Source organism: Triticum aestivum, chromosome 4D, assembly GCF_018294505.1.
Source record: "Triticum aestivum cultivar Chinese Spring chromosome 4D, IWGSC CS RefSeq v2.1, whole genome shotgun sequence".
Lineage (NCBI taxonomy): Eukaryota > Viridiplantae > Streptophyta > Magnoliopsida > Poales > Poaceae > Triticum > Triticum aestivum.
Window position 1 is genome coordinate 46,264,107 of NC_057805.1, and position 11,730 is coordinate 46,275,836.

The 11,730-nt window shown below is 45.9% G+C and overlaps 1 protein-coding gene across 1 annotated transcript; it reads right to left on the reverse strand.

Moving 5' to 3' along the window:
- Nucleotides 1-2,410: 2,410 nt before the first annotated feature.
- Nucleotides 2,411-6,004, reverse strand: LOC123096084 (probable E3 ubiquitin-protein ligase ARI1). The gene is made up of 5 exons (XM_044517683.1): nucleotides 5,679-6,004; nucleotides 4,803-4,835; nucleotides 4,407-4,698; nucleotides 3,686-4,166; nucleotides 2,411-3,434 (listed from the first exon to the last, which is right to left on the reverse strand). Exons 1-5 carry the CDS (start codon nucleotides 5,856-5,858, stop codon nucleotides 2,771-2,773), a joined length of 1,650 nt encoding a protein of 549 aa, XP_044373618.1. The 5' UTR covers nucleotides 5,859-6,004; the 3' UTR covers nucleotides 2,411-2,770.
- Between the last annotated feature and the right edge of the window lie 5,726 nt (nucleotides 6,005-11,730).

Consider the following 11,730-nt stretch of genomic DNA (forward strand, 5'->3'; position numbering starts at 1 on the left):
TATAGACAAACATAGTGTCACTAGTATGCCTCTACTTGACTAGCTCATTGATCAAAGATGGTTGAGTTTCCTAGCTATAGACATGGGTTGTCATTTGATTAACGGGATCACATCATTAGGAGAATGATGTGATTGACTTGACCCATTTCGTTAGCTTAGCACTTGATCGTTTAGTTTACTGCTATTTCTTTCTCCATGACTTATACATGTTCCTATGACTATGAGATTATGCAACTCCCGAATACCGGAGAAACACTTTGTGTGCTACCAAACGTCACAACGTAACTGGGTGATTATAAAGGTGCTCTACAGGTGTCTCCGATGGTGTTCGTTGAGTTGGTATAGATCGAGAATAGGATTTGTCACTCCGATTATCGAAGAGGTATCTCCGGGCTCTCTCGGTAATGCACACACTATAAGCCTTGCAAGCAATGTGACTAATGAGTTAGTTACGGGATGATGCACTACGAAACGAGTAAAGAGACTTTCCGGTAACGAGATTGAGCTAGGTATTGAGATACCGACGATCGAATCTCGGGCAAGTAACATACCGAGGACAAAGGGAACAACGTATGTTGTTATGCGGTTTGACCGATAAAGATCTTCGTAGAATATGTAGGAACCAATATGAGCATCCAGGTTCCGCTATTGGTTATTGACCGGAGACGTGTCTCGGTCATGTCTACATAGTTCTCGAACCCGTAGGGTCCGCATGCTTAACGTTCGATGATGATCGGTATTATGAGTTTATGTGTTTTGATATACCGAAGGTAGTTCGGAGTCCCGGATATGATCACGGACATGACGAGGAGTCTCGAAATGGTCGAGACATAAAGATCGACATATTGAACGACTATATTTGGACATCGGAATGGTTCCGGGTGAGATCGGGAATATACCGAAGCACCGGGAGGTTATCGGAACCCCCCGGGAGGTATATGGGCCTTATTGGGCCTTAGTGGAAAAGAGGGGAGAGGAGCAAAGGAGGGGGCGCCCCCCAAGCCCAATCCGAATTGGGAGGGGGGCCGACCCCCCTTTCCTTCCTCCCTCCTTCCCTTCCCTTCCCTCTCCTACTCCAACTTGGAAGGGGGGAATCCTACTCCCGGTGGGAGTAGGACTCCCCTTGGGGCGCGCCTAGAGAGGGCCGACCCTCCCCCTCCTCCACTCCTTTATATACGGGGGAGGGGGCACCCCATAGACACACAAGTTGATCATTGATCTCTCTTAGCCGTCTGCGGTGCCCCCTTCCACCGTAATCCACCTCGGTCATATCGTAGCGGTGCTTAGGCGAAGCCCTGCGTCGGTAACTTTATCATCACCGTCATCACGCCGTCGTGCTGACGAAATTCCCCCTTGAAGCTCTACTGGATCGTGAGTTCGTGGGACGTCGCCGAGCTGAACGTGTGCAGTCCGTGGAGGTGCCGTAACTTCGGTGCTGGATCGGTCGATCGTGAAGACGTACGACTACATCAACTGCGTTGTCATAACGCTTCCGCTTACGGTCTGTGAGGGTACGTAGACAACACTCTCCTCTCTTGTTGCTATGCATCACCATGATCTTGCGCGTACGTAGGAATTTTTTTGAAATTACTACGTTCCCCAACAATAATGTGGTCCATCCTTATCCCCTCCCAAGTGCCCACCTGGGTGTAATGTGACACATGACTTGGAGATCTGTACATACTCGTTAGGGTGATCAACAGATCACTATTACAAAAAAAATATTATCAATGCCAGAACCAAAAATCACATCGAGGACGACTGGACCACAGTCACTAACAACTCGTCACATGATGCTTGTCACTAGTAACAACGGTACCAATGAAGGGCAGCCCATGGGAGTTTGCCAATGGAAGTTCGTCCAAGCCTAGACCATTGGCCTTTAGCGGTGACGTGCTTTTTTGCCCATCACTAGTACATTTTGGGATTTAAAAGATACAAAATAGTGAAACATTACACAACTTAATTAAGCACTCGAATGAACCACACTTAATTATACATAACTTGAACTCCAATATAATCAATATATCGCTCAATGGAAACATTTTTCTCATAGATTGCACATACACATAGCACATAAACATTACATACAATAATTGAACACACACATGCCACGTAAACATTACATACAACAATTGAACACACACACATTTTCTGCATGTTAGGGAACAAAATCATTTATCCATGAACGACCTCCCAAGTCTTTGTATATATACTCCTTTCTTTTCTTTTTACTCCACATATAAGATTTATCTGAAGTCAGACTTCAAAAAGTTTGACCAAATATATATTAATAGATATCAACATCTTCAATATTAGAGTTATATTAGCAAATATTAGTATCACGATGCATCTAACGATATTAATTTTGTATAGTGACTGTTGACTTCAGACAAACCTTATAAGCAGATTAAAAAGACAAGATTAAGGGGGGATTAGATGATTCGCCACACTTTATCAGGGGTTTGATGATTTGCCGTAGGCCGTTACTTATATCATCCCATCAGAAAGATGAACGCCGCTTAGTGCAGACACCACAAATAGCTGGATGAACCCGTACGTGCTTCACTTGCAAACTAGTAATAATAATCTATATTAGTACTACTTGGGTACTTAGGTTAGCTCCTCCTAGTGCGAGGCCTCCACTAACCTAAATCATTCCTTACTGTACGTTCACATTTGCATCAGATGCATGTCAAGGTCGCCTTCACTCATCAGTTGCTGCCACACCGTCTGTCCGCGGCCCCGAGCAGCATCCAAGTGAAGCCTGTCAAGCCCGGAACACCTTGGCCCGGACAGGGCCGTCCGGCGTGTACGCGGCGATGTCCATGGGTTCCGTGAGCAGCGGCAGCAGCTCGTCCTGAATGCAGGTGTACATCTCCCCGCAGAGCCTCTCGAGGATCTTGTCGAGGTTGACGACCTCCTGCTTCACCTTCACGATCTCCTGGTCAGGCAGCGCTGGGATGTCCGTGACGAGCACCTTCGACAGCTGCTCCACGTGGCGCTCCAGCTGCTCCTGCTGGCTCTCAAACAGATTCTGCGCTGGGGCCAAGTTGCCCCGCTCTGAACGGTGCGCCTGCAGTTCGCCGCCGAACATGTGGTAGGCAAACGCGTATGATCGTGACACCACCTGCCGTGACCACAGCAGGCGCTGGTGTGCATCGGTCAGCCAGTCGCCGTCCCTGATCAGCCTTGGTCGCAGGTGGTTCGACTCCAGCTGTTTCACTTTCTCTTTGATGGCCGGCCCCAGCTTTTCGTGCTGCTCCTTGTATGAGTCCTCATGGATCTTGAACCGGTTGCAGTAATGCGCGTATCGCTCTAGCTGCCGCCTGCCCGTGTCCACCTTGTCCTTGCTCTCCTTGTAGCGGTTGCAGCTGTGGCCCTCAATGTTTGTCCATGTGTGCGTGCTACCTGTGGGTCCACCACATAGCCAGCTGCATTCATAAAATTACTAATAATCAATAACTGATTTAAGTCGGAGTAGGATGCATGCAGCAGGTAACATAAGAACATTCCTCAGAGAATGAGTGAATTAGCATGTAAGCACTGCAATAAGCATGTGCAGGAATAATGGGATGAAAATTATCCCAAAGGCACACTGATGAGCAGTTCACAGATTGCTGATCGGGCAGTCGAGCTCACATGTTTTCACGAACAGATGACCCCATATGTAAAAAGAGCTTACCACATATACTGGCCACATTTGCACTTGACCAGGTTGCAACCGTCATGCTTCTCAATCGGCTTGAAGCACTTGGGGCAGCTCTTGGTGTTTTTAACGATCCATTTGATGTTCTCTGACTCGCCATGGATCCTGGTGTTCCAGTGCTTCCATATGGTACACGGGCACGGTGAGTGTGTCTGCTCCATACAGTTGAAACAGAAGGTGACACCACAGAGACACTTGACCTCGCAGTAACGATCACCAGTGCCCACACGGATTGCACGTCCACAGTGTGGGATGCTGGGGCACCACTTCACAAAGTCATTGTCCTCAAGATAAGACTCGAGTAGGAAGCGATCAAAGCGCTTGGCTGCATCGGGGTACTTCTGGCCAAGTAGGCGCTGCACAATGCCCTCATCGCAAATGGCCAAGCACTTCACCTCCATGCAACGTATCTGCTTCTTGCCGCCGTCTATGGCTGCATTGAAGTGCTCTGTCCAACCTGGAAATTTTTTGAAGTGCCCCGATAAGCAAATGTTTTTGTTTTTGTTTTTATTTTCAGGTGTTAGGGGTAAGCAAGCGTGGACGTGTTTTGCAAGTGATTTTAATCCTCTGCTGTTGCTGCTGCTGCTGGTTGCATTGCATAAGATCAGTCATTGTACATATCAGAATAACAGTACGCCTTAAAGTAACTATGCAGGGTCAGAAGATAACTACTGAGGAGTAGGCATGATGAACTCACAGTCATTGCAGAAGCAATGGCCACAGTCCATAGTTGAGACAGCGGCCGGGGACAAGTCATCGTCAAAGCACACATTGCATTGGACACTTCTCGAGGGTGTTCTTGAGGCACCTATTAGCATGCTACTCTTCTCCTGCAGTACAATGCCTGCCTCTCTGAGCATGCGGTCTCGCCCCTTCCTGTCAAGGCAATCGTAGATGCAGTCTATCTTCCATCGGTGGTGAATGAAGAGACTGCGCGCCTGGTGCTGCTTTATATTGAGCAAATTCATCATTGTGGACAAGTCTTCTTGCTGTAAGTATAGTAGATAAAGAAACAGTCAGTGAACCTCAACTAGAAGTAGACGGACTGAATCTAACTCTGAAATCATAAGAAATGGCCAGCATGGCCCATTACCTGCGCCGCAGAAAGGGTGTCTTCTGTAATAGCCTAAAACAACAGTTACAAATGTTAAAACCTTAATTAAACAACCATATTTATCTTCTTTAAAAAAATATTCTACATTCTAGTGCAGCTGGTTAATCCGGAGCCATAAATCACAGACAATGCAAAATACAAGTACAAACAATTGCATACAATAACATACTACTTACTTTGAGCAAATAATCAATATTTTACTGTGAGATCAGAGGTTCAGAGCTTTGAGCTATGGTAACAGACAGGAGCTGAACTATCAGCAATCCAGGAACGGCACCCATGCCTGATGCCTTCATTTTGCACTTATTGTCTTCTAAATGATTTGTATGGTCCTTAAAATTATAATTAGTAGAACAAATTATGCATTCAAGAAGGGAAGCTCTGCAATGCCATAGTGTCCTCTGCATAAATGTGATTCATAATTTTTACTATGATATCAGCAAACCAGGAACTAAAAGATCTGGCAACTAAAACAGAGTTTGGAACCAAGAGAGCTGCGCGATTTCAAGCACGGTCGCGCCACTAGCGATGCTGTTTCACCGATCAATCACATTGGGACTCTGTATCAGTCGGCATTAACTGATACCAACCCCAGCCCCGTCTGGAGCCGATCTGGCGAGGAAACTGCTTCGCGAAACTAGTGCGCTGCTGAAAGGGGATACCAGAGGCTCCCAGAGCAGAATGCAGAGACGCGTAACTATTATAGTCTTAAAAAAAAGGACGCGAAATTCGGCCTGGTCTGGCGAAGGGTCAGGAGCACGTGGAGGCTCGAATCCCCCCGATCTCGGCCCCGATAACCCGCACGCGCACGCAATCCAAGGGCACGGAATCCGCCGGCCGGCCGCGAGAACTCACCCAGCAATCGACGCGGCGCTCCGAGTGCGGCGGGTCGTCCTCGAGCAGGCCGAGGTCGTCCTCGTCCGCCCCCACCGCCAGGCCGTCCCAGTCGGCCGCCTCCTCCCCCTCCTCCTCCTCATCCTCCTCGCCGTCGCCGTCGTCTTCGTAGTAGTAGTAGCAGTCGTCGTCGCTGGCCATGGTGGCGGGGCTTGATCGCTGCCGGCCGGGGTGGGGGTGTGGGGCGGGGGAGAAGGGAGGAAGGGGGGGCGAGGGTTTTTCCGGAAAGGCTTCGGGGAGAAGGCTTGGCACTTTGGTCGCGGATTTTGGCTGGTGGCTGGGTAAGCCGGAGTGGACCGCTGGCAGAGGCCAGAGGGGTTTAAAGGCGGATGCTTTTCGTCTCCGGAGGGCAAAAGCCGGAAGGTCAGGGGAGGTTCGACTCGGGCATGTGGGCGTTGACGTGTTGGAACCGGACGGTAACTTATACGACTACTCCGTATATCACAATCCACCTGAAGGACAAATACAAGTTACCGCAGGGTAATCTAGTTCCTTCGAGAATCAGGTAACGCGTTCACCCATTGTAGAGCGCACGCAATTATGTCATGTCACTTTCACAATTAATTATGTACCTAGAATCACGACGCTTATTTTGGAACGGAGCGAGTGCATGGTAGGCCCGCCTAACTAACTTATTGCGGTGCACATGCAAGCTATGCCACCTCACCATAATTATTAGGTTGGGGGAGATAGGATGTGCTTTTTGGCAACAAAAGGTAGCATTGGAGTTTGTGGAAGGAAGCAACACCACGTGTAAGGCTGGAAGTTGTTTGGTTGGATTTTGCAACTAGTACGCGGTGTGTAATTGGTCGGTTAACCTTTCGTTCTTATTTGTTATAACCTAAAGTTTTTAGTCGCGTCAAACTTTTTCAAGTCGGGCTTGTTGGGATACAGTTAGTGTTTGAATCGAACATGTTGTATCCTTGGCCTCCTGTGTAATGAGAGGCACGCCGCGGTGTAACACATGGCACCTAGATAGCGACATGCACGAGGGGGGCGGCTGTATGTGCCGGCACCCGAGCAAATTGTGGTGCCGTACCTCAAGGATGAGTGCCTGTATTCATTGCCCTGGGAGTAGGCGAGTTTGCCGACCTCGTTAACGAATCTCGTTGTAACAACCGCGTGCCTCGGATTATTCTAACAACTGGTACCACGAGCAAGGTTTGAAATCAAGGTTACGACTCATCGAGAGGAAGATCAAAGTTAATCGTGGATACGATAGTTGTGTCGACAAAATCATCAGGAAGAACAACAAAAGGCAATGGGATCGGTCGGTCATTTGGTCACAAAAGCAATTGGCGATTCACATGCTTCATGGCAGAAGAATCACGAGGCCATGTAACAGATTGGTTGAGATCGGTTGATGAGGTCGCAGTTGTTGGAAATATGCCTTAGAGGCTAATAAAGTTAAGCTTATTTTCAATGCTATAATTGTGTTGGTTCCTAAATATGAGATTCAAAGGAAAACCAAATTGCATGTGTGGAAAACACCAAACAAACATCTATTCAGGTCTCTGGGCTAGCTCGTGTATTGTTAATGGCATTGTTTTCCTGATCATGGACATTGTTAATGTAGCAAGGATGACGAAAATAATGAGAACACATTGTTTGCGTAACAATGGTGTTGGATAAACACACTTATGAAATACTGCGAGATCATGTGTCAACATGTTGTCTGTATTTTCTCATAAAGTTAACGTTTACTTGTGTGCTTAGACCATGAGAATATCATAGACCCAGATACCAGATGGTTAATTCAGTGTCATCAAACGTTTCTCTGTAACTGTGTAATTATAACAGTGATTTTCGGACAAGTCAGAAAGTATGTTGTGGTGCTAGATATGTCAAGACTGGGATTCCCCCCTCCGACAGTGGAGATATACATTTTGGGCCCACCAGGTATAATGATGTCCAACATCGCCCAGCCAGGTTTGTGACTAAGGAGTTAGGCACGGGGACACTGGAATACAGACACGAGAAAGGATTACAAACAGGTAACAAGCATAGCTAGGTATGGTGATCAAGGAATTGATCACACGGATGTCGTCAAAGTCTTGCCTCGGGTTGTGTAACATACCGTGAGGCAAAGATTATAGTATGCAATAATACAAGGTTGGTTCCATAAAGATTTTCGATGATATGTGAGAATCATTACGCGTGTCCATATCCTGCTAACGGCTACTGACCTGAAGGTGATCGGACATGTCCATATATGCTCGAACCTATAGGGTCTCATTCTAAATGTTTAGTGATGCATAGGAATGCTACCGTTTAATGGAGATCAAGAGAGAAGGGTCCCGAAACTACTTTGGAGGATCTCTAAGTGTTTCGAGAGGTCCGAGTGTTCCGATGATGTCTGAAAGTGTTCCACAAGGTACCAAAAGGTTCTAGATCATGGTGGAAACTTCCAAGGAGGTTCAGAAGGTCCTCGAATGTTCCGAAACATTTTGAAAGGATCCTAATGGGATGGCCCCTTTGCTTGGGAGCAAGGTATCCGGGCCAGGTCGACCGAACCCTCCCTGCCTTCGAGGGCAAGGCAAGCTTGGATGGAGTCCTAGTGGGAGGACTCCTCCTCTTGCATGGACAAGCCCCCCTCCCGGACACATATATAAGGAGGGCATGTTGGGAAATGGAGTACAAAACAAAAAAATCGCCCTACAATCACCCAGGAACAATATGAAGATGCATTAACGGTTAGGATATCAATCGTTACCGACTCCAAGTAGCAGCAGAAGTAGACGAGTCGGTGTAGATCATACTTGGATTCCCTTGAATCGTAGATGAATGATCCCGCGAACCGCCCACGAATAGTCCCTTGAACGAAAGACCAAAAGCATGGCCTCTCTACGAGTTGCAAGCGTACGGTCTTCATGATCCGGCAACGCTTCGCTATCCCGAGCTAATCGTCGTGGGAGAGTTAGAGGGGGGAGGTTAGAACCACACTGGACTTCTAATTATGAGGATTAGAGGATCTAGGTCAAGCTCTAATTGATCAACTAGGACCAACTAGAACTAGAGAACTAGAGGAGGGGAGAGGTGCAAAAGGTCAAGCTCCAAAACTTGTGTATAGAAAAGGTGCAAAAGCCTCTAGTATATATAGGTTGGAGGGAAGAGGGAGGGGCGCCACAAGGGGGGAAAGGACTCCCCTCCTTGGCCGGCCAAGAGGACGGGGAGTCCCCCTCCAATTCGGCCTCCCCTCCCTTCCCTAAGTGGGAAGGAGGGCGCCACCTCCACTTGGGCCCAAGTGGCCCAAGTACCGTTCCACCACTTGGTCTTTTAAGGCCCGTTGATTTTTAATTAGTTATAAAAGCCTCCTAACAATTATTGTAGCCTTTTATTATTAATTTAACATCTCTAGAAACATTTTCCATCTATATACTATATTATTTATCGGTAATACCCGGTATTGCCCGATAAACTCCGAAACGCTTTTGGTTCCTCTAGAACAATTTCGAATATTAATGAAACTATTTCACAAATAAATCCTTGTTACTCCCGTACTACTAACACTAAGTAGATCATGATTACCTTAATCTTGTGACCATGTATGTTCGGTAAAACATAACATGAACAAAACTCCTTTGTTCAGTGACCGATAACGGAAGCGTGGACGTCCATATTGATCCCTATGAGTACACGAATGACATTTGAGTGAACCTTTGGTTATCATGTGATGTTCCATTTGCTTCGGGATACTTTACAAAACCCGAGGTGAGATGTACCGGTATCCTCTTGAGTCAAACACATGCTCACTATATCGGTCTCGTCGTTATCGGTTTTGTTCTTCTTTCTCGTTGACATGTTCCGGCATCCCTGTGACATAGGCACGTGTGTCTGTCCAGACGATGATGGATGGCGTCACATCGAGAGGGTCCTAAGAATATCTCTCACTTTCTGGTGAACCTGTAAGTTATCGTTAGGATCACCTAGTTATAGATGACGTTTGAGCAACCCCAAAGTCCATCATATATTAAGAAGTGACTACGATACTCTCATGGTTTAAGGAACTAAATCATACGTTAACACTCCGTGTTATAACAATTGACTTCTGACAATTTCATCTCAAAGTATAACAAACAAGTTTGGGTCGATTCAATATAATCGTTCTTCCAACGTCAAATTCTCAATGTTGTTTTAGAACTATCGTTACACTTAATGATATCCTAAGACCTAGAAAACATGGTCACCAACAACACTTGAGCTAGTCTCAGAGGCGAGACTAGGGATCATATTTAGCCGTTTATCATTCCACACGTGAATATGAGTTTTTCACTGAATCGCATATTCCAGGATCATAGCAGTTATCACATAGAATATAAACTCTTAATTATAAAATGGAAATATAACAATATAATATTATTGCCTCTAGGGCTGATACGTCCATTTTGCATCATGTTTTCCTACTATTATTTATAATGTTTTAGATTAATATTTCACTTTGTGTTGCAATTCTAATGCCTTTTCTCTCTTAATATGCAAGATATACATGAAGCGGGAAATTGCCGGCAATTGGAATTCTGGACCTAAAAGAGCTACAATAGAGATAGCTATTCTCCGGAGCTCCAAATGACCTGAAATATTACGGAGAATTATTTTGGAATATATAAAAATTACTGGAAGGAAAAATACCGGAGAAGATCAACCGTGGGCCCACAAGGCAGGGGCGCGCCCTACCCCCCCTAGGCGTACCCTGCCCCTTGTGGGGCCCACATAATCCCTCAGGTGTCCATCTTTTTCTACATAAGGCCATTTTCCCAAGAAAAAAATGGAAGAAGACTTTCGGGACAAAGCGCCGCCGTCTCGAGGCAGAACCTGGGCAGGGGCACTTTTGCTCTCCGGTGGAGCGATTCCGCCGGGGATACTTCCCTCTGGGAGGGGGAAATCAAAGCCTTCTTCATCACTAATGATCCTCTCATTGTGGGAGGACTCGTCTCCATCAACATCTTCACCAACACCATCTCATCTCAAACCCTAGTTCATCTCTTATATTCAATCTTTGTCTCAAAACCTCATATTGGTACCTTTGGGTTACTAGTAGTGTTGTTTAAATCTTGTAGTTGATGCTAGTTGGTTTATTTGGTGGAAGATCAGATGTTCAGATTGTTAATCATATATTATTGTCCTTTGAACATGAACATGAATATGACTTGTGAGTAGTGCTACTTGTGAGCTGCGTTGGGATTTCCTCGAAGAGGAGAGGATATGATGCAGTACAACAGAGATAAGTATTTCCCTCAGTTAAGAACCAAGGTTATCAATCCAGTAGGAGAAGCACGCAACACCTCTTTAGCAGCACCTGCACACAAAATAACAAATACTTGGACCCAACGCGAACAAGGGGTTGTCAAGCCCTGGGCGGTTAATTGTAAGATTAAATTGTGTAGTAATAGATAGATAGATCGGACAAAAATACAAAATAAAATAAATAAAGTAAAAGTGCAGCAAGGTTTTTTAGGATTTTTAATATATGATAAAACTAGACCCCGGGGCCATAGTTTTCACTAGAGGCTTCTCTCTTGAAAATAGCATACGGTGGGTAAACAAATTACTGTTGGGCAATTGATAGAAAGGCAAATAATCATCAGGATATCCAAGGCAATGATGATGTATATAGGCATCACGTCTGAGACAAGTAGACCGAAACGATTCTGCATCTACTACTATTACTCCACACATCGACCGCTGTCCAGCATGCTGATACGTCTCCAATGTATCTATAATTTTTGATTGTTCCATGCTATTATATTATCTGTTTTGGATGTTCATTGGGCTTTATTATACACTTTTATATCATTTTTTGGGACTAACCTATTAACCGGAGGCCCAGCCCAAATTGCTGTTTTTTTGCCTATTTCAGTGTTTCGCATAAAAGGAATATCAAAGAGAGTCCAAACGGAATGAAACCTTCGGGAACGTGATTTTTGGAACAAACGTGATCCAGAGGACTTGGAGTGGACGTCAAGCAATCAACGAGGAGGCCACGAGGCAGGGAGGCGTGCCTGCCCCCTGGGCG

Excerpts from the sequence above, each read along its gene's own strand:
- LOC123096084 (XM_044517683.1), bottom strand. The coding sequence starts at position 5,858 with ATGGCCAGCGACGACGACTGCTACTACTACTACGAAGACGACGGCGAC. Across the intron at positions 4,836-5,678 it reads AGCGCCGCGTCGATTGCTGG|GCTATTACAGAAGACACCCT; the intron begins GTGAGTTCTCGC and ends CTGTTGTTTTAG. Across the intron at positions 4,167-4,406 it reads CCATTGCTTCTGCAATGACT|GTTGGACAGAGCACTTCAAT; the intron begins GTGAGTTCATCA and ends AAAAATTTCCAG.